General features: G+C 40.3%; 1 protein-coding gene across 5 annotated transcripts in view; it reads left to right on the top strand.

Annotated features, from left to right (window-relative positions):
* The window catches only part of pfkpa (phosphofructokinase, platelet a), a 132,907-nt gene that overhangs the window by 55,423 nt on the left and 50,678 nt on the right, over positions 1 to 26,806 (top strand). For 3 of the 5 annotated variants that reach the window (XM_060922516.1, XM_060922517.1, XM_060922520.1), the window contains exons 8-13: positions 2,021 to 2,116; positions 7,694 to 7,786; positions 10,655 to 10,780; positions 12,443 to 12,507; positions 12,623 to 12,692; positions 18,615 to 18,761. In XM_060922516.1, coding sequence (XP_060778499.1) covers positions 2,021 to 2,116; positions 7,694 to 7,786; positions 10,655 to 10,780; positions 12,443 to 12,507; positions 12,623 to 12,692; positions 18,615 to 18,761 — 597 coding nt within the window. Of the gene's footprint in view, positions 1 to 1,693; positions 1,790 to 2,020; positions 2,117 to 7,693; positions 7,787 to 10,654; positions 10,781 to 12,442; positions 12,508 to 12,622; positions 12,693 to 18,614; positions 18,762 to 26,806 lie in introns of all 5 variants that reach the window. The other 2 variants (XM_060922518.1, XM_060922519.1) reach the window with 1 other exon arrangement.

The raw sequence follows: 26,806 nt of genomic DNA, 5'->3' as shown, positions 1-26,806 counted from the left end.
GTCTCCTCAGTCCCCAGACGTTTACAGACTGTTGTAAAGAGAAAAGGGGATGTCTCACAGTGGTAAACATGGCCTTGTCCCAACTTTTTTGAGATGTGGTGTTGTCATGAAATTTAAAATCACCTAATTTTTCTCTTTAAATAGGGGTGTTCACACGGCACATATGTGCATCGATGCTGCACCGATGTATTTTGTGATGTATCCTACACCGGTGTAAATTTTGTGGAGCGTTCACACGTCACAACCCTGCTTACTAGAGAGAAGCGTGTTCGCACCAGCGCAGCCCCACTTGCGTTCACACGGCAGTTTTTGCGACCATGCTATACGATAGTAATAATGCGGGAAATCAAATATGCGCATGCGTGAAAATGTACTTCCTTTTCCCGGTTGTCATGCGCCGGGAAAACAACGTGGATTAAGACACCAGTGTTGGCAGATACTGCTGACGTTTTCCAGCCCAAAATATGGTCAAATCTGCCAAAATGCACTTAAAACCGCCCAATCTGGCAACACTGGAAGACACGCAGTTCTGTTGTTGATATTCGCCATTTTGGAAGCGCAAAATACCAGGATGCAGATTATGCAATGCCCGTATGTAATCAACTCTCCTCACGCGTAGCGAGTCTACCCCTGTAGCGTTCAGACGGCCCATTTTATATCGGTGCTGCCCCGCAAACTAGCATTTACTCCGGAGTAAATTTCTTAAACCACCTCCCGAGCAGGGTTAGATTTGCACCGGTTTAAGCAGCTTTCAGGGGCGACACCGCTATAACTTTGTACCGTGTGAACGCTCTACCGGGGCAGCCCCGGTGCTACACCGGAGTAAAAGTTGCCGTGTGAACACCCCTAATGATACATTTTCTCAGTTTAAACATTTGATATGTCATCTATGTTCTATTCTGAATAAAATATGGAATTTTGAAACTTCCACATCATTGCATTCCGTTTTTATTTACAATTTGTACGTTGTCCCAACTTTTTTGGAATCGGGGTTGTAGTATAAAAATTAATGTAGATAAATATGGCATAAAAATCCGAGTCCTTGTATCCAATTTACGAGTCCGAATGCAGTTAATGCCCGAGTCCAAGTCAAGTCACGAGTCCTTAAAATTAGGGCATGAGTCAGACTCGAGTACTACAAGCCTGCTTGGACCAAGCGTATGGCTCGATCTGTACTGTCGAGACTTCAGTCTGATATTTTCCTGTAAACATCTCGCACTCAGTTAATAAGTAGTTAACACACACACACATAAAATACTGTTCATTTAAAGGTGCAGTGTTTAGAAGTGTTCTATACCTGTAATACATGTATAATAAAGTATCATATATTTTATAATGTTGCTATTATTATAATAGTATACAAAATTTCTACAGCAGTTAGCCAGTGTTCTTTATTGTTAGCTGCAATTACAGTTCATGTAATAGGCTTCAGAGGGCTCCAGAATTACAAACCGCTCCTTTAAACTATACACTATAAGCTGATTCATTCCTAAATGGGCTGTAGAATTGTGATTTTAACTGTTGAACAAAGTAATTGTGATCCTGTGTTTTGTGCATTTTTATTTTTGTAAATTTAAATTCATAATCATGCAGCTGTATTTCAGGGTAATTTAACTGAAAGTGATCTCCCCTGACCTTGTGTTTCTCGGATGTTTTGCGTCCGTGTCATGCTGAAATGTGCTCATGACCCCAGACTCGATCCAGGGGTTCGAGGCTGAACATTATCATAGTGGCAGAGGGAGCCATTGACAGACATGGGAAAGCAATTACGTCTAGTTTGGTGAAGGATGTGAGTACTGGATCATGCAGCCAGGGGAGACCAAACACATGGAGACCTGAATGAAAGCAGCTGCAATGACTCAAATTCACATTTGGTCCTCATGCAAGGAAAATAAATAAATGTATTAATAATCATAATAATAATGAGCTGAACTGCTTTCACCATACGGCCTCCATCTTTGGGACTCCTCCGGCGCTTTGTTTTGTCCGTTTCCTGTAACGTGTCTTTCATCACTCATAGAATCGGGCAGGAAGAAAAAGGCTGAATATCATAATAGTAGCTGAGGGCGCCATTGATCGTAACAACAAGCCTATATCCACAGATCATGTGAAAAATGTAAGTACAACAGGCTTGTTGGCAGCACGACTCCTGCTTGACCTGACCTTTGACCTCTCTGTGTGGCTTGACTGTGCGGCTTTGTGACCTCTTTGGAAACCTGTGTGGTAAGATAGCTGTAGTAAACTAACACTGCTAACCAGCAAGTCATGCGCTCTCTTCTCATCCCTAATCGTCCATCAAATAAGCGTCTAAAGCTGGGCATACACTATGCGATTTTTTTAATTTTTTTTTTTTCAATCGCGGTATTCAGCTGCTGCTCACACTGTACGAGTGAATCGCAGGGGTAAACAGCGCGCAGCTTACGATTCCTGTTCTCACACGATACGATCAGATGCTCAGATGCGATCTGACTGCTCACACTGTACTTCCATACACGACTCGTCGGATTCTTGTATCCGGAACTGCAACGTGAAAAAGAAGAGGAAACCGGAAGTCTCTGTTTTCTCTTCCGTATCTGTGTTCGCGCATGTGCAGTGTGACAGGTTGAGGTAAATCGGCTCGTGACACTGCTTCAACAGTGCGATAGCCTCACGATGGGCGACCAGGATTTCAAACAGGTTTGATTTTCATCCGATCGATCGGGAGGAGGTCGTGAGGTGTTAATCGCTTGTCGTTACCCCATGTATACTACACGATCCGAGACGCACGATTGAGCCAAAACTCGGCCCGATCTCCAAAATAGTCGCACGAGTGAAAATCGTGTTAAAATCGGACCAAAAATCGCACAGTGTATGCCCAGCTTAAGTGTTAGAACAACCACATGTAGGACAAAAATATATATATTTTTTAAAACAGAAGACAATGTACACAATTTTACAGGCTGTAGTAGATGCATCCTGTCTGAAAAGTAACATTGACAGGTATCGTGCATCAAAAACACAGCCGAACTCGCCGCATAAGCTGAGATATAGTGCTGTGCAAAAGTCTTAAGGCCAATTTATGCTGACAACCCAGTCCTCGCAGACGGCGCCGCAGATAGCGTCTGCGTAGCCCCCCCACCTTCGCAGACGCTCTGCGCGCACCTCCCAAAAATTGTGACCACCGCAGAAGCCTCGCAGACAGCGTCGCAGACAAGAGGGCTCTGATTGGTCCACTCTACATCCGCTGTACACGCACTTCCGCTTCCCTACTTTCCCGGTTTGGTTTGTTTTCACGACCGGCATTTTTAAAAACACGAGCGAAGATGGAGCAGCACGAAGAGCGGTTGATCGAGGAAGTGAGGAAGTACGTACATCTATACGACTCCAGTTCTAGTCATTATAAAAAAAAAAGTTCTAGTCATTATAAGTAACCGGAGGATAAACACTCCACTAACCACACCCACCAACTACTCCTAGTGACTTCGCGCCCCCTTGCGTTGTGGCGGTGAATAACATCGCGCACGCCTATTACTCCCCGCTGAACAATAAATTACAGCTGTCTGCGAAAAGCTATCTGCGAAAGCCTTGTCGCAAGGGCATGCAGAGGCCTTTAGGTGCCCTATGGGGGATCCCCCCCCCCCCCCCCGACAAACTTTTTGTTATAGATTTCTATTTTATGACTTCTACATTATCGAGTCAGGACAAAAACCATTTGAGTTACAAGCGTTTGTTTTCCAGCACAAAATTAAAGGTTACAGGAAAAAAAAAATTGTATCTGAGCAGTATATTCCATAAGAGAGCACTTTTCAGATTAAAAAACAGAAATCTTAATAAAGGCTGCTGGGTTTTGGTGCAAAATGAAGAAGCGAGTGTAGCTAGTTCTGTAAGATGTTCAGTAAAACCTACAGCTCATTTCCTTATCAAAATGCACTCATTGGACCTCAGACTACATTTATTTATTTAAAGCAAAGGGTGGGGCAGCACGGTGGTGTAGTGGTTAGCGCTGTCGCCTCACAGCAAGAAGGTCCGGGTTCGAGCCCCGTGGCCGGCGAGGGCCTTTCTGTGTAGATTTGCATGTTCTCCCCGTGTCCGCGTGGGTTTCCTCCGGGTGCTCCGGTTTCCCCCACAGTCCAAAGACATGCAGGTTAGGTTAACTGGTGACTCTAAATTGAGCGTAGGTGTGAATGTGAGTGTGAATGGTTGTCTGTGTATGTGTCAGCCCTGTGATGACCTGGCGACTTGTCCAGGGTGTACCCCGCCTTTCGCCTGTAGTCAGCTGGGATAGGCTCCAGCTTGCCTGCGACCCTGTAAAACAGGATAAAGCGGCTACAGATAATGAGATGAAAGCAAAGGGTTGTCTCACACCAAAATATTGACTTTATTTCATTTATTATGGCTTACTGCTATTTTATAGTTTTAGTATAGCCATTTTTGGTCTCCAGCATTTCTTTATATGTACCTAAGACTTCTGCACAGCACTGTAGTACAGTTTAAAATTCGAACAAACCATAAACACACATCTTTAAAAACGGTAAAGAAATGATCGCTAGCTCCTCGCATTTATAAACTTATTTCTCGGTCAGATTAAGTTTCACGTAAACAGATTTACCGAGGATGCATGCAAAGCTGGCAACTAAATTCAAATAAACTGCTTATAATAATAATAAATCATTGCTTACATAGCGCATTTTACTGCACATGCATATATGATCAAATGTGCTTAAAATATCATACATAAATGAAATAAAAATACAAATATAAATGAAATGATATCCTAAAGATGATATAAAAGCCATAAAAATATTGCTAAGCTGTAGAAATGTATAACAAAAAATTCTGAAAAATATTAAAATTAAACTTTATTCATAATTTTAGTTATATATAAATTATTAAAAGCGAAAGTAATGGGTTTTAAGTAAAGATTTATAATGAGATGAATTATCAGCATCTCTTATTAACTTCAGCGTATTCCGAAGCTTTGGAGCTGCCGATGCGAATGCCCTATCGCCTAATTATCATCAGAAAGTCCCAAAAGTGCTATTGAAATGTTACCTAAGGAGGTGCGTTCTAATTGTACGACATCTTGCACTGCAAAGATATACATCTTATCAAGTGAGACTGTCTTCTCTTCGAATTAGTCTAGTGTTCCATATTATGAGTACAATGAACAAAATATAAGATGATTAAACCAATTTCTAGACAATTCTACTAATTCCAAGCTTGAAGTAGAACAATCACCCCCACCCCCCGTGTGGGTTGGATATAGTAAGCTGTTTACTGTTTTCAGATGTAATTATGCTGCATTTTGTGTGGAAAAACCTTGTCCAAGCCTTTATTCGTGATGCACGCAACATCGGGCAATGTCGACTTCCCTTCGTCATACATTAATTTGAGGAAGGTTCACACAAAAAGTGGGAGATGTGGAGAATCAGGAAGTGTGGCTGATTTTAAATATTCTGTTTGATGTAAACTTTAGGTGGTTAGCGTGAGATTTTGCTCGCTTTCTTAAATCTCTAGCTGCTGTAGCCAAGTGTGTGACAGGTTTGGGCTGCTTTTAAAGGCTTATATGTTCTTCATTCAAAATGTATATACAGTGTTTTGGAAAAGTATTCATCCCCCTTGGTGTTTGTCCTGTTTTGTCGCATTACAAGCTGGAATTAAAATGGATTGTTCGGGGGTTAGCACCATTTGATTTACACAACATGCCTACCACTGTAAAGGTGCCAATAATTTTGTTTTTTTTTTTATTGTGACCCAAGCAGCAGCTAAGATGAAAAAACAGAAATCTGGAGTGTGCATAGGTATTCACCCCTTTTCATATGAAACCCCTAAATAAGAGCTGGTCCAACCAATTCACTTCATAAGTCACATGATTAGTTGATTAAGATCCACCTGTGTGCAATCAGTGTCACATGATCTGTCACATGATGTCTGTATAAATCACCCTGTTCTGGAAGGACCCTGACTCTGCTACACTACTAAGCAAGCAACATGAAAACCAAGGAGCCTCCAAACAGGTCAGAGACAAAGTTGTGGAGAAGTACAGATCAGGGTTGGGCTATAAAAAAAAAAATCCCAAACTTTGAATATCCCACAAAGCACCATTAAATCCATTATAGCAAAATGGCAAGAATATAGCACCACTACAAACCTGATGAGAAGGCCGCCCACCAAAACTCACAGACCAGGCAAGGAGGGCATTAATCAGAGATGCAACAAAGACACCAAAGATAACACTGAAGGAGCTGCAAAGATCCACAGCAGAGATGGGAGTATCTGTCCATAGGACCACTTTTAAGGTATACACTCCACAGAGCAGGGCTTTGTGGAAGAGTGGCCAGAAAAAAAGCTATTGCTTAAGAAAACACATTTGGAGTTTGCCCAGCAGCATGTGGCAGACTCCCCAAACACATGGAAGAAGATTCTCTGGTCAAATGAGATTAAATTTGAACTTTTTGGCCATCGTGGGAAATGCCATGTGTGGCACAAACCCAACACCCTGAGAACACCATTCCTATAGTGAAGCATGGTGGTGGCAGCATCATGCTGTGAGGATATTTTTCATCTGCAGGGACAGGAAAGCTGGTCAGGACTGAAGGAAAGATGGACGGCACTAAATACAGGGCGATTCTGGAGGAAAACCTGTTTGAGTCGGCCAGAGGTTTGAAATTGGGACGAAGGTTCACGTTCCAGCAGGACAATGACCCTAAACATACTGCTAAAGCTACACTGGAGTGGTTTAAAGGGAAACATTTAAATGTCTTGGAATGGCCTAGTCAAAGCCCAGACCTCAATCCAGTTGAGAATCTGTGGCACAACTTGAAGATTGCTGTACACCAATGCAACCCATCTAACTTGAAGGAGTTGGAGCAGTTTTGTCGTGAGGAATGGGCAAAAATCCCAGTGGCTAGATGTGCTAAGCTAATAGAGACATACCCCAAGAGACTTGCAGCTATAATTGCAGCAAAAGGTGGCTCTACGAAGTATTGACCTTGGGGGGTGAATACACACTCCAGATTTCTGTTTTTTCGTCTTATTGTTTGTGTCACAATTTAAAAAAAAAATGCACCTTTTAAAGTAGTAGGCATGTTGTGTAATCAAATGGTGCTAACCCCCCAAAAATCCATTTTAATTCCAGCTTGTAATGCGACAAAACAGGACAAACACCAAGGGGGATGAATACTTTTGCAAGACAGTGTGTATATATATATTTTTTAATTTATGACAATGTTATTTGTAATGTGTGTATGTATATGAAGATTTGGATGTTTTTAGCCTTGTAACTCCAGTGGGAAAACTAAAGAAGCACCAAGAATATCATGACGATAAGATCATAGTGGGTCGTCATCCCAGTTCAACAGGTCTTGCAGGAGTTGAGCTTGTGCTGCTGCACGCGCTTGTTACTAGTAAACATGCTTCGCTTGCTCCTCATTCCTTAATGACTTGCACATGCATGGCGGCTCTTCAGTGAACGTCTGCTCATGCATGCCACTCTTTAATTCCCACAATTTCCTGCATAGCATTGATTTGATTGCTCAAATGTTTTTTCTAATTAAATCATTAAAAAACAAAACGCATCCTGTTCCCTCAGCTTCAGATTTCATAGTAATTGGACATTGCTTTGAGATGATCTGTATTTTCCAGATTTCAGTTTCTACATCAGACATCCATTACGGAGTCTGTTTCATGTCCTTTTTAAAATTCTTCTCTACAGCTAGTGGTCCGCTGTCTGGGCTTCGATACACGAGTGACTATCCTGGGCCACGTCCAGAGAGGAGGAACACCATCAGCCTTCGACAGAATCCTGGTGAGAGTGTGAACGCGTGTGCATGCGCGTGTGAGAGAGATCCCTGCTCCTATGTACTTGTGCTTAGAAGAGTTGCCACTTTTAGTCTAAGCACATTAACAGATTTGGAGCGTTTAGATTTCACGGACTTGTCGTGAAGACTAGAGAAGCTGAAGTGAAGTGACCTGACTGACGGTATTGAAATTGTGATACGTTAACGTCTCTTCTCTACGGAGGAGCGATAGTTCCACTAAGAAATACATATATTTTTTCTAATTTCTGAGAAAAAAACTCAGAATTTTCAAGATTAAAGTCAGAAATTTTAAGAAAAAAGTCAATTTCGAGAAACAATCTCAACTTTTGAGAAAAAAGTCAAAAATTTTGAGAAAAAAGTCAAATTTTGAGAAAAAAGTTGAAATTTTCAAGAAAAAAGTCAATTTTCGTCAAGAGTTTTGAGAAAATAAACTTGAAATTTTCGAGAAAAAAGTCACAAATTTAGGCTACCAGGAAGTACCAGGTCATTCAGAGCTGACGGAGACTTAGTCTGCTTAAGAGTTCAGCCACTCCCATTGACCTTAATGGTCTATTTTTTACACAGCAATGGCGGCTCATGGAGCCTTTGACACATAGCTCGCCATTGACGTATAGCTCGCCATTGACATATAGCTCGCCATTGACATAGTTCCACTAGTTCCAGGAAGTGGCCGTAGAACACAAAGTGCGGTAAATGTAATTCGTTTCTACTTAATCTTTGCTTGTTATGTAGTGGTTCTGTGTTAGTCTCTAGCAAACAGAAAGCCGCTGCCTAGAAGTATTTGAATCTACGTGAATCACATCACCAACCGACTTCCTGTACCCTGGTTGTCACAACTCTGAATTCCATGGCTCTGGTCTCAGCCATTCATGTCTACCGGCCGCGAGTGAGTGTCACTTCCGTATGGAAGCCCGCCTTCTACAGATTTCTGACACTTTTTTCTTGAAAATTTTGACTTTATTTCTCAAAAATTTTGACTTTTTTCTCAAATTTTGACTTTATTTCTCGAAAATTTTGACACTTTTCTCGAAAGTTCTGACTTCTTTTTCCTCGAAAATTTTGACTTTAATCTCAAAAATTGAGTTTTTTTTCTCAGAAGTTTCCAAATAAAATATAAAACCCTGGCCCTATTGCTCTGCCGTACTTCTGAGATATCACAGGGATCACTAATAATTTTATTATGACTGCCTCTAGTGTTACTTACACAGATAAAATTGCATTTTAGCAAAATAAAAGATCTTGAATATAGGCAAATTTATTATAGCACTAATGAGACTTTTTTTTTTTCCCCCCCAATTTCTAACTTTTTTTTTTTTTTGTCTAGAAAATTATCTGCCAATAACAAACTCGTTTCACACTTGAAATGATTAAATATGGGTTTAATAATCATTTGTTTTACATTTAATGTTCATCAAAAATATAATTTTGTGTGAGATGTATGTGAAACTATTTTGTACCAAATAATATCTTTCCTGTTAATAATTAATAAATAATGATGATAATGGAATAGTTACTTTATTATTATTATTATTATTATTATTATTATTATTATTATTATTATATCTAGATTGATTCTGCAAAAATTGTTAGGAAGTGAAAATATCTTGATTTTATAGTTAAATGTAGCTTATTTCCAGTTATAAGATTACAAGAAATCAAATGTTTTTTAAAATGTGTTTTATTAATAATAAAATTGTAGCATTTTTTTATTTAGTTTAATTAATTTTTATTAATGATCGTTTAAAGAGAGGTTAAATAATCTTGTATTGGAATGATAATAAATCAAGGAAATAATGGGTGAGCTCTTTTTTTTTTAATCATATTTTTTAAAAATTTTATTTATTTACTTACTTCAGGGATGTAAACGGCGCACCTTTTGGCGGATGCTGCCTTTTTCACGGGTGAATTGCGCAGATCCGTTTTTTTTTTTTTTTTTTTTAGGGGGGGCGTTGGAGTGTCTGATTATAATTTCAAAGTAAATTCTGTATTAAAATTACTAAATAAGCAAATGCCGTTACAGTCCATGAAACATAGGAAGTATAAGTATGAGAAGAAAACAGTAAATCAGAAAGCTGCGCACGTTTGCGCGAAAGCTGCGCAAATGTGCGCAGCTTTCTGATTTACTGTTTTCTTCTCATACTTCCTATGTTTCATGGACTGTAATGGCATTTGCTTATATACAGAATTTACTTTGATGAAATTATAATCAGACACTCCAACGCCCCCCCCTAAAAAAAAAATCGGATCTGCGCTATTCAGCCGTGAAAAAGGCGGCATCCGCCAAAAGGCGCGCCGTTTACATCCCTGCTAATTGCACTGTGGATATGTAACACATAATCCCTGATCGTGTGCCTATGTCTTCGACAGCCTTGATTTATAGTAAAGAAATCAGTTGTGTGCCCTCGATAATAACCAAGAAGAACCTTGATATCAGGAAATTATGGACAAAATGTTGGCAAAGAATTTTTTTTTCCTTCTCCATCCACAATATGTTTTACTTTAATAAAGGGCCATTCTAGCTTTTATCATGGTTTCCTTCTTTCCTTCCTCCCTCCCGCCCACCTGCCTGCCTATCAGGAGGTTATCATACTGTTCTTAAAACACTTATAAGCACGGTAGACTTTAGATATTTCAAAATCAATTAACAGTAACCTTTTTTTTTTTTGCAGTATGATAGGAAAGTGGACAAGAAGTCATGATTGTTGTCATGATTACACTCTGACATGCTTGGATAGTGTCAGGAAATTGTTGTAAAACTTGGCTCTAATTTTTGACACTTTTGTATAATAAGAAAATGCCAGCAGAATAGGCCTGAGTGTTTCGTGCGTGTGTGTGTGTGTGTGTGTTTGGTTTAGGCCAGTCGCATGGGCGTGGAGGCCGTATTGGCTCTGCTGGAGACCACGGCGAACACACCGGCCTGCGTCGTCTCACTGTGTGGAAACCAGGCTGTGAGGCTGCCTCTCATGGAGTGTGTGCAGATGGTACGTTCTAAGATGCAGGCCAAGCCTTACAAGTTTGTGCGTGTGAGGTATTTAGCCCTTTCTAAAGACCAAAAAAGGACCGATTGTCAATACAAGCACTATTTATAATTTTGTAGCACTGAGATTTAAACCAAAAAAAAAAAATCTCATTGCTTCAAAAAAGTGTTAATCATTTCTCCTGCCTCACTTCACTACAATAAAAGCACAAACCTGCTGTATTCATAATTTGGCTAGTATGCTACTTGGGATTATAGCTGTAAAACATGATGCTTAAAAGTAGACGGCCTTTCGAGTTCATAGAACCGGTGAAATTTAGTTCCCTCTGAAATTTGGTCATTGTGATGCATGTTTATTTCTGCAATATCTTAAAAAAAAAAAAAAAGCCCAGACCATTCTGTGGCTGAGAGGTTATTTAATTTGAGGAGATTAAAGCAAATAATGTGCATACCTTTTGAGCATGCACTAACAGCTAATCACACCGAGGTGCTCGCTGACCGCCGATATTTATTAGTTTGGTCCTGCGTTTCCTTTCCTTCGGATAGAACATAATGTATTTTCTTCTCGCGTTCCGTTAGTCGATCTTTCACGTTTCTTTCACACACTCGCGTCCTCCATTTTTCTCTCCTGTTTCAGATTTGTATTCCACAATGCCTTGCGCAAACGGGGAAAGCCCACCACGTGATGCATGACATAGTATGTTGTATTGGGTCATGGTGAAGCAGGAAAAAATAGAGGAGAATTTAGGGCCACGTGGCCTTAAATTCATTAATTCTTTTCTATTTAAAAATAAAAAAAATGAATAAAATTGGGAGTCTGTGATTCAAATTCAGTAGCTTTCGGTCCACTAAACAAAAATAATTGGGTGTCGGGGGGGGGGATTGTTTTTATGACCTAAATCTGAAAGTCAGTCTACCTTTAAGTTAATGCTATATTTATTTGCTTCATGTGATTTTTTTTTTTTTTTTTTTTTTTTTTTTTAAATTCAGGCATAACGCTCTGACTTTGTCACCTGCTCTTTCTTCTTGAAGCCTCTTACCTCAGTTCAGAAAAACAGTGTGTAATTTTATCCTTACAAGCCCTGAGAGGCTGAATTTGATATCCAGTGTTGCTGGTTTTTTTTGCTGAAGGAGACACGTGAGCAGTGCGGACACTGTATATTGCACATTTCAAGCGTTAGGAATCACTCACGTTGAATGCAACTATCCTTAGCACTGGGATTCAAAAGCAAATCCTATAGCATGGTCGCCTCACAGCAAGAAGGTTCTGGGTTCGAACCCAGCGGCTGGCGATGGCCTTTCTGTGTGGAGTTTGCATGTTCTCCCCGTGTCTGCGTGGGTTTCCTCCGGGTGCTCCGGTTTCCCCCCATAATCCAAAGACATGCAGTTAGGTTAACGTGGGGCGGCCTTGGGCTGTAGTGCCCTTGAGCAAGCTACCGAACCCCCTGATTGCTCCCTGGGTGCTCTAGTGTGGCTGCCCACTGCTCTGGGTGTGCACGCGTGTGTTCACTGCTTCAGATGGGTTAAAATCAGAGGATGAATTTCACTGTGCTTGAAGTGTGCATGTGACAAAGGTTTCTTCTTCTTAAATCCGATATATTATATTCAAATGGCAATATAAACACCACTAGTCAGGAACGAATTGCCTTGTGCTTTGTCCTAACAGACCCAGGAGGTACAGAAAGCCATGGACGAGAAGAAGTTTGAAGATGCTGTAAAGCTTCGTGGCAGGTACAGTATATTGATGGAAAATGGATACATGTTGGAAAATCTGTACATCCTGAAAATACATTTCATGTTTTTTTTTTTTTTTTTTTTATTTTGTTTTCTCTGCCCTAATCTTTAGGAGTTTTGAGAACAATCTAAAGACCTACAAGCTCCTGGCTCACCGCAAACCGGAATCTGAACTTCCACATGTGAGCTTTCCTGTGATTCATAGCTCATGAACAAAAGGCTGTGTACCGTATGCATTAGTCTCAGTGGTCATGTCTCCATTTCCCAGCAGCAGGAAGGTGTAATCATATCCACATGTCGTTCCCTTGTGTTTGTTCTTTTGGCTCATGTTGCACTAGTGGACAGGTTTGGAGAGGGAAAGGAGGAGGAGATGAAAGCTTTGGTAGTTGACAAATGATAATGTAGATGTTGTTTTGGTCAATCTCTCTGTCCGTCTCTCTCTCTCGTGCATTGTTTAGGTACAGTAACAGTAACTCCCAGATGGTCCTAATAGATCAGCTGATGGCACACCTCCTACCAGGCTACTCTGTGATTTTGATTATTATTAACTCAGCATTTAAAAATAACACAGTGCCGCTGATGGTAATTTTTTGGGGGACGCAGTGAAAATAATATACAACATATCCCTCATCAAAAAATTCCCGTGCAGGGATTGGCCAAGGATGGCTCACGTGACCATAAAATACTTCCACCATTGATTAAGCAATGTACTGTATCTCGTGATGTCAAAAAATGGATATGGTGTGAGTCAGTCATGGTATATCCTGGATATACCATAAGCTGACGTCATGGTTTCAAGCTATACAGCCGACTCGAGTCACAGCTGTGCAGAGGTGGACAAAGTACCCAACTTCATTACTTAAGTCAAAGTACAGATCCCACTGGTCAAATGTTACTCCGATACAAGTGAAAGTTCTCCAGTCAAATTTTTACTCAAGTTAAAGTACTGAAGTACTTGCTTTTAAAAATACTTAAGTATTAAAAGTACATTTCTGTCAGTGCATTGTTGTATTATTGCCACACCGTTACCAAAGACAGAAATGTGAATTCACAAAATGAACGCATGCTGTGCCATCATGGTGGTTTAACGTTAAGCTAGTCAGTGAAACTCTACCTGACATGCTAGCAAACGCTTTTCAAACTCAAAATCATATTGGGTAGCTAACGCGACTAGAAAAGAAAGATTTCTACATTCTGTTTATTTGGCAAGATTATGCTAAAACATTTCTGAAAGGACTTCAGATAAGTTAACGTTATTCGTGTTAGCGTAACTCCATTTTTACATGCTAACTAACAAGTGTCCAAGTTAACTAGCTATGTGTAAACGTTATCCGTGAACAAGGCTACGGCAACTTGGCGGGCAAATCCATAGAAAGTCATTTGACTAACCAGACTGTATAGCTATTGCAATGCTATCGCTAGCTCTAAAAGGACAAACAACTTCAGTGCAAGCTTTCTCTTGGAATAAAACGTTTACAGACCTCAATATGTTTCCGCAGGTCGGACGGCGAGTTTTTGTAGGCCGTGATGTGGTTCGTTTTCGGCAAACATTTAAAACGAAACGAATCTTTAATCCTTTCAGAAAACTAAAACATGGGTTCATGGGCCATGAGTGCATGCATTCTCCAGGAGAACCGCCTCCTTCCATTCTGCCATCAACTGATCGTGTTAAATAATGCTGCTGAGAAATCATTGAAGTTGATTTTATACAGTCTGTGGACCCCAGTGATTACTGATCGGCTGTCTCAGTGTCACCTGCGAAAAAAACAATCATGTTTTAGAAAAGAAAAAGAAAAAACCTCCACTTTCAAAGCTGCTTAATAGTAACGAGGGCCTTGATAGAAATGTAGTGGAGTGAAAAGTACAATATTTGCCTTTCAAATGTAGTGACGTTAAAGTCATAAGTTTCCCAAAAAGATAATACTCAAAGTGCAGATACTCAAAAAGTGAACTTAAGTACAGCACTCAAGTAAATGTAGTTCGTTACTGTCCACCTCTGCAGCTGTGGCTCCGCGAGCATTTCTGTGTGCAGATCTACATATCATGATCATACTTAGTGAGGCAGGTGATGGCATGGTTAAAAAAAAAAAGAAAAAGCGATAGTATGATGTATTGTACATGTGTAGGTCGAAGGTCGCCCCGATGTAACCAACAAACGCGGCTGCCTCCGGTGAGTTTATGCCGAGATTCGATCTTAGCACTTTAAGTTTGGAATTTTTTAGTGAGGGTTATAAATCTAATGCACCATGCACCGAGAGGCTCCGGTTGAAATTATGGATTCTCATCAGGGACTGGCATAGGTACCATTTTCTTCAGGGCTGTGCCCGTAACAAAATAGTACTATGCCACTCACTTCAAAGAATCCATAATTTCAACAGGAGCCCCTCAGTACATGGTGTATTACAACCCCGATTCCAAAAAAGTTGGGACAAAGTACAGATTGTAAATAAAAACGGAATGCAATGATGTGGAAGTTTCAAAATTCCATATTTTATTCAGAATAGAACATAGATGACATATCAAATGTTTAAACTGAGAAAATGTATCATTTAAAGAGAAAAATTAGGGGATTTTAAATTTCATGACAACACCACATCTCCAAAAAAGTTGGGACAAGGCCATGTTTACCACTGTGAGACATCCCCTTTTCTCTTTACAACAGTCTGTAAACGTCTGGGGACTGAGGAGACAAGTTGCTCAAGTTTAGGGATAGGAATGTTAACCCATTCTTGTCTAATGTAGGATTCTAGTTGCTCAACTGTCTTGGGTCTTTTTTGTCGTATCTTCCGTTTTATGATGCGCCAAATGTTTTCTATGGGTGAAAGATCTGGACTGCAGGCTGGCCAGTTCAGTACCCGGACCCTTCTTCTACGCAGCCATGATGCTGTAATTGATGCAGTATGTGGTTTGGCATTGTCATGTTGGAAAATGCAAGGTCTTCCCTGAAAGAGACGTCGTCTGGATGGGAGCATACGTTGCTCTAGAACCTGGATATACCTTTCAGCATTGATGGTGTCTTTCCAGATGTGTAAGCTGCCCATGCCACACGCACTAATGCAACCCCATACCATCAGAGATGCAGGCTTCTGAACTGAGCGCTGATAACAACTTGGGTTGTCCTTCTCCTCTTTAGTCCGAATGACACGGCGTCCCTGATTTCCATAAAGAACTTCAAATTTTGATTCGTCTGACCACAGAACAGTTTTCCACTTTGCCACAGTCCATTTTAAATGAGCCTTGGCCCAGAGAAGACGTCTGCGCTTCTGGATCATGTTTAGATACGGCTGCTTCTTTGAACTATAGAGATTTAGTTGGCAACGGCGGATGGCACGATGAATTGTGTTCACAGATAATGTTCTCTGGAAATATTCCTGAGCCCATTTTGTGATTTCCAATACAGAAGCATGCCTGTATGTGATGCAGTGCCATCTAAGGGCCCGAAGATCACGGGCACCCAGTATGGTTTTCCGGCCTTGACCCTTACACACAGAGATTCTTCCAGATTCTCTGAATCTTTTGATGATATTATGCACTGTAGATGATGATGTGTTCAAACTCTTTGCAATTTTACACTGTCGAACTCCTTTCTGATATTGCTCCACTATTTGTCGGTGCAGAATTAGGGGGATTGGTGATCCTCTTCCCATCTTTACTTCTGAGAGCCGCTGCCACTCCAAGATGCTCTTTTTATACCCAGTCATGTTAATGACCTATTGCCAATTGACCTAATGAGTTGCAATTTGGTCCTCCAGCTGTTCCTTTTTTGTACCTTTAACTTTTCCAGCCTCTTATTGCCCCTGTCCCAACTTTTTTGAGACGTGTTGCTGTCATGAAATTTCAAATGAGCCAATATTTGGCATGAAATTTCAAAATGTCTCACTTTCGACATTTGATATGTTGTCTATGTTCTATTGTGAATACAATATCAGTTTTTGAGATTTGTAAATTATTGCATTCCGTTTTTATTTACAATTTGTACTTTGTCCCAACTTTTTTGGAATCGGGGTTGTAGATCACTAACATATAATTTAAGTTTATATAACGTTTGGCATTTAAATGTGAACTGTGTTTCATCTTGATGATAAACGCGGGACACAGAAAAGTTGTAGCCCGTTTGTTCACACTTAAAAAGCACGAAATGATTTTGTCATCTGTCCTTTTTGTGTAATTTGTACTTTTGATGAAACGGTTTGTGTTCAGTCTATCACCTTTCAGTTTCACCTCCAAACATGTTTTTGCGGAAAAATAACGCAGTAAATAATGCACTTCGTTCACCGTCGTTACATCTGCGAAGGAGTCCGTAACACGCCTACTGGTGACGAATTGTGGAAATGTCAGCACAATGGGCTTGAATATATTCGTCCATTGGAGCTCATAATAGGTGGGTGTCGTGTGTGTATGTGTGTGTGTAATCACGTCACATGATGGTCGCTGACTGGCTGTATGAACCTCTAGTCAAGAGTATCTTTGCCTACAGCGCTGGGCTCATTTCAGTGAGCCCACAACCTTGCTTCATAGCATTCAGTGTGGTGTGTTTGGTTTTTATTTATTTATTTATTTAAAACGCTTGTGGTGCTGTTACACTTAGTTTCAAAAAAAAAAAAAAACACCACAGCTTATTCTTATCAAATTCAAGAATTTAAAAGCACTGTGGTATAATAGAATATGAATTCGTTAATAGATTTTGTATTTGGTGCCAATAATTGGTGTGTAACCCATGTTATACAACTGAGAAACGTGATTATTACAACTATGATCATTTTCACTTCCTGTTCATCCATGATGGTCAGTTTAATCAGTTTCCATAACATATTACATGATTAATATTCAATTTGTATATTTTCCTACTTCTCATTGGTTTATTATAATATTGATCTAAACTGTACATTTAAAAAAAAAAAATTCTCTTTTTATGCTACATCATTTTGCATTTGATGACGCAGGGTACATTTTCTCCTTTGCTATCAGGTCAGCATTTTCTATCCCCTGATTTTTTTTTGGCTGAAAGAAATGTGCTGGTCTTTACCGGCAGTGGTCTAGACACAAGCGAAAAAATGTCAGCTTAAACACTACGTTCAGACTGCAACCTGAAACGACCCATATCCGATTTGTTGTGAAATCCGATTTTTTTGTTAGGCCGTTCACATTACCAATTATATGAGACTTGTATGCGATCTCCAATATGAACGGAAAACGACCCAAAAGTGTCCCGCATGCACAAATTGACACGTAATAAGCACATCTACTTAATACGTAAACAAAAAAAAAGCGCACTTAAGTTTGCAAGTAAAGCATGGAGATGAGGCGAGACCTGGCGATGTGGTTTTTGTGGCGGCGGCGGCGGAACTCGCACAATAATCTGATTAATGTGGGCAGCAGACTAATGAGACCGAAGGTGTCAAATTACTGGAAATTTCCAGAACATTCTTATCTTGTAATACAGGATGGTTTAAGTTATAAATCAGTTATAGAAACTGTTTTATTTAATCAGGCTAACAGATCAACATCCAGGTCCCTACCAAATCCACCATTAGCTTGATCAATTCTATAAAAGTCTATTTAAATTCTGAAAACTGTACAAATGTTGTTGTTTTCCACCAAAGAGGCGGGATTAGCCAATGCAGAATAGTGACGTTTGTCTCTTGTTGATGACGTGTAGGTCGCATGAATGCTACCTGTCCGGTCAGACTGCAGTCGCATGTGAAAATAACGGATATGCATCGGAATTAGGACCACATATCCAAGCGGCCTGGGTCGCATGTGAAATAAATCGAATCTGTGTCGTTCAGATTGTCAATAACAAATCAGATACAGGTCGCATATGGGCAAAAAAATCGGATATGGGTCGTTTCAGGGTGCAGTCTGAACGTAGTCAAACTGTATCACATAGCAAGAGCATTGATGCAGATTTTCCCTTCTTGTGTTTTGGTAATGAAGTGTGTGTATAAGGGATAGTAATGCAAGTAAATTAACTGCTGAGACACTGACACCATTCCTTAAACAGATTTGTATCAGAAATATTGATGCAAAAGTAATGAAAAAGATCAAATAAAAGCGTCAGACGTTCATCATGCTGTCCGTTTTCTCTTCCCGTTTTTCTTTAGAGCAACTTCAACGTGGCAGTGCTGAATGTTGGCGCTCCAGCAGCGGGCATGAACGCAGCTGTGCGCTCTGCCATCAGAGTGGGCATCTCTGAGGGGCACAAGATGTTCGCCATCAACGATGGCTTCGAGGGCTTCTATAAAGGACAGGTACACACACGCGCCTTTAAATCTGCATTTGAATTTACTGAACAAACAAAGCATAATGTTACATTAATGATAAAATGCTTTGTATATACACAGTACTGTACAAAAGTCTTAGGCAACCTATTTTTTTATTTCATACAAACTTTGTTATAGATTTCTGTTGTATGACTTCTATATTATCAAGTCAGTACAAAAACATTTTAGAGTTCCAAACGTTAATTTATTTTCCAGCACAACATTTAAATGTTACAGAAAAAAAAAAAAGTTTGTATCTGAGCAGCATGTTGCACAAGAGAGCACTTTTCGGATTAAAGAAAACAAAACTAGACAGAGACTGTGACTAAAGTCACAGTGATTTGTGCTAGCTGTTACAAACCGGGACGTCTGGTCACTGTACCCTATAGATCCGAAACAGTAAGAGAGAGAAAATGACGCTAGGTGAGGAAAAGTTGTGCCCTGCTGCCCTGAACCCAAAAAAAAAAAATCATGAATATTGACAGAGTTGGGCGGCATGGTGGTGTAGTGGTTAGCGCTGTCGCCTCACAGCAAGAAGGTCCTGGGTTCGAGCCCCGGGGCCGGCGAGGGCCTTTCTGTGCGGAGTTTGCATGTTCTCCCCGTGTCCGCGTGGGTTTCCTCCGGGTGCTCCGGTTTCCCCCACAGCCCAAAGACATGCAGGTTAGGTTAACTGGTGACTCTAAATTGACCATAGGTGTGAGTGTGAATGGTTGTCTGTGTCTATGTGTCAGCCCTGTGATGACCTGGCGACTTGTCCAGGGTGTACCCCGCCTTTCGCCCGTAGTCAGCTGGGATAGGCTCCAGCTTGCCTGCGACCCTGTAGAAGGATAAAGCGGCTAGAGATAATGAGATGAGATTGACAGAGTTAATGATTGGGGGGGAGCCGGTTTTTCATGAATCATTTCGGTTCAGTGATCCAGATCACCACCAAAAGTCATAGCAATGTAATTCAGCCCAGAGGTATTGCTCATGTGAAATTTGGCGGTGATTTGGTTGAAAACTGAGTGAGAAATAGCGTCCTAAAGAAAGAAAATGAATTTTAACAGAAGAAGGAAAGCTTAGAAGACGGGAAAGTGAAAAAGAAAGAAGGCAAAACGTAAGCGAAGAAGGAAAACAAATTTTAACAAAAGAAGGAAAGCTTAGAAGACGGGAAAGTGAAAAAGACTATCGAACAATCACAAAGCGAGAATTATTTTGACAACTACCTGGTAGATGATTCTATGAGAGCTGTTAAGTGTGACGTCACTTGTAAGGAAAATTGACTTCCGGGTCCAAAATCAAAAGCTAAAACAAAAGAGTCTGGCTATGATATAAGAAAATTCTACAACCCAGAAACAGATGGGAGCTCCGCTTTTAGGCAGTGCCTCAGTCTATATATTATTTTACAGTAGATCTTACGTACACAGGGGGCAGGTGTGTGTGTCTTTTAAGTTAGAGCTTTAAAGCAGGGTTAAATCTATGCTATTTGGTGCATCTATTCATTTTTAGTCGTCTGTAAACATGAACCTAGTGGCTGTTTACGTGCAAACTAGGCTGTAATAATGGTTTATGTTGTTCTGGTGCAGCCAGCTGGTGTATTTTAAAGCCCTTAGAAGCCCACTAAGCTCTTAGTATTACTATTTTAGCACAATAAATACTGTACAGAGCACATAAAGTAAATATCACGCTCAATATCCTGTGGTCTGAAGAAGCTGAGGTGATGTGGATATGAAATTGTTTAATATTCTACTGAGACTAGTAAAATATGAAAACTAGGGGGCGTCAGCATCCCACAGAACATCCTGCAAAATCTCACTCTAATGCCATGTGAATGGTTCAGAGTCATGCGGTTACAATGCAGATAAATACACAGCTGCTGCGCTGTGACCTCTAACCCTACAGCGATGATCTTTTGCTGCGTCAGACAGATTACACGGATTATCAGATTAGTTTAACCAATAAGCCTTGTTGTATAGGCTGTAGTACCGCTCTGAGCTGACAGGGGGCGACGAGTGCCAGTGACGGTGTGCAAACTGTTAGGGTCATACAGATAAACATGTCCGGAGTAATTATTTACTGATTACATTAATTACTTTTGTCAATGAAGTAGATACAGTCTTAATCCACCATGAATCCTGATGTGGACGGCCAATCGAAAAGGGAATTAAGAGCGCTCGGAGATTAAGCGAGGCCCTGTATTAACTACCAGTTCAACTTTCCGTCCAATATCGATCTTTATATTGATCCAGCAAGCGTGGATAATGTTGGTTTGACCCAGTCACGGATGAATTCACCCAGCTAAATGCCATCAATTAGCTTGTCTGATGCAATTCCCCATTATGATGCACTCTTTGCTCTGAGCATGTGTTTGTCTGTTGTTTCAATTTAGAGCAGGGGTTACAAACCGGCTACACGCAGGCCGGGACCAGAAGAGTAAAGTTTCTAATCCGGCACACCAGTTAAGTTAGAAAACCAGTTCTAAAGTCGGATTGTCCTGTGGCCTACTGTTGAAATGAAAAATGAACATTATTAATACATTGGTGAGCAAAATGGAGAAGTAAACTCATCGTTTTAAACTCAGCGACTGACTAAATGTGCAAATGATGTATAATTTGTCAAAGCCATAATACTGTCTAACTGCAATTATTATATCCACATTCACTGGATATGAGCAATCGATCACTCTGATTGGCTACTCTACAACTAGGATATCAGCTCATATACCATGAGTAGAGAAAAACAAAATGGCGCGTGTTGCTGAACCGACCGAGGAGGAAATAAAAACTCTACTTGAAAACAAAACTACAAAAAAAGCAACAAAATATGGAATAAAAGTATTTGATGGTAAGAACCATATATATATATATATATATATATATTTTTTTTTAATATATTTTTCAAGAAATTATTATTATAGTATTTTTCACAAATTGCTACTGTCATTTCACTGGTTTGTTTGCATTCTTCATCTTTAAGCATTATTTTTATTTATTTATTTATTTATTCATTTATTTATTTTTTAAGACTGGTTCAAAAGCTCAAAGAAGTTTGAAAATTACAAACTGAAGTGTCCAAGGAAGAATTAAATAAATGTAAAAAAAAAAAAGCTATTCTATACCTTGGGACAACAGCAAGACGACACTTTCTACAAAAAACAAAACACTAAAGTCAATTCGTTCAGCCGTTGATGGGTTTTTAAGAAGTCCGTCTTAGCGGAAATTATTTTGTTGGACGTTTTGTATAAAGTTTTTATTTATCGAATTTACAAAAAAAATTTTAAATGCTCCCTTTCTCAAAATCCAGTGACTGTGGATAGAATAAAAGTTATTCCACTCAATCTCGTCGTACACGGCTTATAGCCGACTCAGTGCTATGTGCCTCATCGGCGATCAGTTCATGTACGACTTGATTTCATGGAATAATTGTTAATTAGACTCCCTTCATATAACATCCACTAAGCAGGGATGGTGACCATCACATGGTGTGCGAAACCACCAATTGCATCTCTTCTACCTACTGCTCATGCTGTTTCATGGTGCTGCATAACAGACTCGGGGCGGGGGCGTATGGAATCAATTTTGTGCCAAAATGTTCATACAATACTTTTGAAATATCAAACAAAAACGACAAAATACAAAAAAAGAAAAAAAAAAGTCAAATTTTTTAGACTGGCAAACAAATTATTCGTGTAATCGTGCAAAATATCAGTCTATTACTCTTCAGAAACCTTTTATTTTTGTTCCGCGTCTTTCTCAGTTTTGTTTGACGTAATTTATTTTGGTTGCGATTCCAGCTTTCTCGTTTGCGCTCCCTGACTTTTTGCTTGCAGTTTTGGCACAAACTTCGTGTGGGTGGGCTGTCCAGGAATGCATTCCCATTGGCTAACTTGTGTTTGACTGACAGCTCCGCTCAGCCATTCCCTACTCGGATTCTGGCGGACTGTTTGACGAGTGACCGATCCATTGACGGTAAACAAGGATGGAGTGGACTTCAGTGGCGACTATGATATTGAATTAATTCAACAAAGTGTAAATTCAATATCATAATCGCCACTGAAGTCCACTCCATCCTTGTTTACCGTCAATGGATCGGTCACTCGTCAAACAGTCCGCCAGAATCCGAGTAGGGAATGGCTGAGCATAGCTGTCAGTCAAACACAAGTTAGCCAATGGGAATGCATTCCTGGACAGCCCGCCCACACGTGAAGTTTGTGCCAAAACTGCAAGCAAAGGCTACGTTCACACTGCAGGCTGAAGTGACTCAAATCCGATCTTTTCGCCCATATGTGACCTGTATCCGATCTTTTATTGACAATATGAACGACACAGATCCGATTTTTTCAAATCCGACCCAGGCCGTTTGGATATGTGGTCCTAATTCCGATCCCTATCCGCTCTTTTCATATGCGACTTCAGTCTGAACCGCCAGGTCGCATTCATCCGACTTACACGTCATCAACAAGCCACAAATGTCACTATTCTGCACTGAAGTAGGCGGCGGGTCTCTCAAAAAAAGTTACAACAACATGGCGCATAATCACGGGCGCAGATAGGGGGTGGGACTCGTCCCACCCAGATTTAAATTCACCTTGCGCGGTCCCCCCCACTTATAGGGAGGAAAAAACGTCTATGCTGTCTTTGTATAAGGCAAACCTCACGGAAAAATCAAAAGACTAATTACCATTCGGTTTATTGAGGTGCACGGCAGTGTATACATAGTTGCAACAACTCGCATAAAACAAAGACTGATATTCGGTTGGTTGAGCTGCGCAGACTGCACAGGTTGCGAGCTCGAGCTTGGTTGCTATGGTTACTAACAACAAGTCTGACAGGCATATCGGGGTTGGGGTTGGTTTGCTGGCAGCTTTGTCCCCCGCAGTTCAAAAAACGTATCTGCGCCCCTGCGCATGACATCAATGCGAGGGACGCTTCGGGCTGTGAAGGTTCAGAATCTTCTCAATGGAAGGACGCAGAGGTTAGGGAGCTGATTTCCATTTGGGGGGATGCAGCTATTCAAGCTAGATTGGATGGGTCATACCGCAACCGGGCTGTTTTACTTCCGTAAACACTGGCCATGCTCACTGCATGTGACGTCGTCGTATCCTGCAATGCGCATGCGGAACACTTTTAGGTCGCTTTTCGTTCATACTGAGGATCACATACAAGTCGCATATATTTGTTAATGTGAACGACCTCACAAAAAAATCGGATTCCACAAAAAAATCGGAATTGAGCATTAAGCCTTGCAGTGTGAACGTAGCGAAAAAGTCAGGGAGCGCAAACGAGAAAGCTGGAATCGCAACCAAAATAAATTACGTCAAACAAAACTGAGAAAGACGTGGAACAAAAATAAAAGGTTTCTGAAGAGTAATAGACTGATATTTTGCACGATTACACGAATAATTTGTTTGCCAGTCTAAAAAAATTGACTCTTTTTTCTTTTTTTGTATTTTGATTTGTTGTTTTTGTTTGATATTTCAAAAGTATTGTATGAACATTTTGGCACAAAATTGATTCCATAGGGGCGCGCCTTCTGCATGCATGAGCTCAGACGCCCACTGTTGGCTGCAGTCACTGTGATTAATAGATGAGAGAGAGAGAGAGAGAGCATTCCATCCCTCCCACGCAGAAAGTACAGGCAATTTTGCTTTCTTGGACTCTGAAGCTACGGACAGCTGTGGAATCCCTGCGTAATGAACTTGTGCTCTGGACAATAAGGCGGACATTTTATTTTTTTTTTTCTGTTATAGTTTATCTCACACTATATAGATAACTTACAACCATGTGATCAAAATGTGCTACATGAGCATCCGCCATGATGGTGGATATACAAAGCAGCTAGGCTGGCAGCCGCTGAAAGCGTGTCTGTAAACAATGCTGAATTTTTCTCATTATTACTACAATTTGAACGCTCGAGTGACAATTCGATACAAAGAGAAGATAGATATGTGTGGGTTTTGATCCATATTATTTAAAAAAGTCAGACTTTTCTGAAGATAAGATGCTTCTACTGACCATCGAGTACCCAGATATCGCGTTCTATCTGGTTTGTGGGTCGACAAATCTCAAATGAAGGCGCTTAAGTCCATGGAAGCCGATGACTACTTTGTCTCTGGCTGGGTAAATACCTTATTAATTAATTAAACAAACCAGTCAACAATGACAAAGCAGTTGTAGCAGCGAAGGTAAGTTAGGGCTTCTTTTGCATTTAGTTTACTTCGATGTGTAAACAACAGACAAATTTTGACAAGTCTCTAACTTTATGGCTCACAAATCACATTTCAATTTATTTCAGGTCAGCCACTCTAAAATTATAACAATTTTATAATTATAACATAACGACCGAGTGAACCACGACAAGAGAACGCTCATTTTATAGCAAAATTCTAGCAACACAAAATAAATTTATTCCATGATGATATTGAAAAAGCTTTTCAATCGGACCTGATTCCTGCAAACACGAGCTGTTTTGGTTTCAGCCTGTATTAGATCAGCCCTGCCGATGTTGTTCAGTCGTGCTCGTCTCCTCTCCATACTAAGCCTCAGAGTTTCCTCGCCCTCTTTGCGAATCACGGACGGAATTCTTAAAAATCGGAACGTGCCACGGTCACGAGTACTGCTGTGACCACAAAGATATGGCAGAGCTAAAAGAATGCTTAAAGCAGTGAAAGCAAGCATAGTCGCGCACACGTGATTGTTTTATATGGAATGTCGCTCGACCCTGCGTTTGTATATCCACCAACATGGCCGACATCCAGGTTTCTATTTTGCTTTGACGTCACTTGCAAGTCAAGCATATGTGTAATCCCAATTCAATCTGTTTCAGTTCCATAGTGTAACACAGTGTGTAGAACTTCACATATTGTGTAGAATTTTTTTTGTTTGTTTTGTATGTAGTGTAGGTTCAACCCTTTTTCATGTAAATTCTGAAAACACATTTAAGGAGTTGTTGTTGTTGTGCTGTCTAAACTGACTATTTTTGTTCCACTTGACATTGGACCTAGCATTTCTAATTTGGATAAAACGCAAGAGAATGGGATTGGCGAAGCATCTTTGTGTCTTGTACCAAAAAAGTCAACATTGTTACTAGAGTTGAGCTGGATACTCGGCTGAAACGAGTATCCGGTACGGATAAAGCACTTTTGCCGAGTACGAGTAATACGAGTCAATATCTGTGCTCGGGCTGAATGAAAATCCTTACACAGCGTCACAACGCCCCTCCCCTACACACACTGCTCTGCTCACTCACGCAGAGAACAGCTCTCTGTCTCTCCCTCAGTCACTCTTTATTTTACTTCACGCACTGACACTTTCTAGGTCGTAGTTATATAAATATTACAAATTAAACTACACACACACACACACACACACACACACACACACACACACCCCTCTGGTGTGGAAAAAAATAAAGAATAAAAAAAAAATCGCACTAATCATAAAAAAATTAAAAGTTTAAAAAAAGAAAGTTATGTTGAGTATGAAAACTCTTGTTCATTACATTTCATTTCATAATTGCAACCGCATGTGTTGTATTCATAGTTGCAAAACTTGTTCTGTAAATAGTTCGTTTGCTATCGTGATCAAAACCATTGATCTGAAGCTCAGTGCTGATGCTGTCCTGTACCGGTAAATAGTTTTCTAATCAGCAATAAATATAACAATTTCTGATCAACCCATATTAATTGCATGCTTAAAATAACATGCTGGTTAAAGCCCCGCCTGTTTCAAGACAATTAGGCCCACTTCCGGGTTAAATCCTGCCCACTTCCGGTTTAGGCCCCGCCCGCTCCGAGTACAGATTCGGATACAGATAATTCATATGGTTTACAGATATAGACAATGCTGTACTCGCTCATCCCTAATTGTTACGTCAGGATGTGTTTAACTATACGCTGTAAGGGTAACTTTTTTTCTACAGATTGTGCATGACTTTTGGCTTTTACACACTTGGATGCAGCACAAAATTGTGATGCGAAAAATTTGTGTGCAAATTTTTTACACTCTGTGTATGCACATAGCCTGGGAAATCCCATGCTGCTTTGCACAATCGTT

The sequence above is a fragment of the Neoarius graeffei genome, chromosome 5, assembly GCF_027579695.1.
Source record: "Neoarius graeffei isolate fNeoGra1 chromosome 5, fNeoGra1.pri, whole genome shotgun sequence".
In the NCBI taxonomy this organism is placed as follows: domain Eukaryota; kingdom Metazoa; phylum Chordata; class Actinopteri; order Siluriformes; family Ariidae; genus Neoarius; species Neoarius graeffei.
Note: the sequence above shows the minus strand (reverse complement) of the source record. Positions and strands in the feature narration are given on the sequence as shown.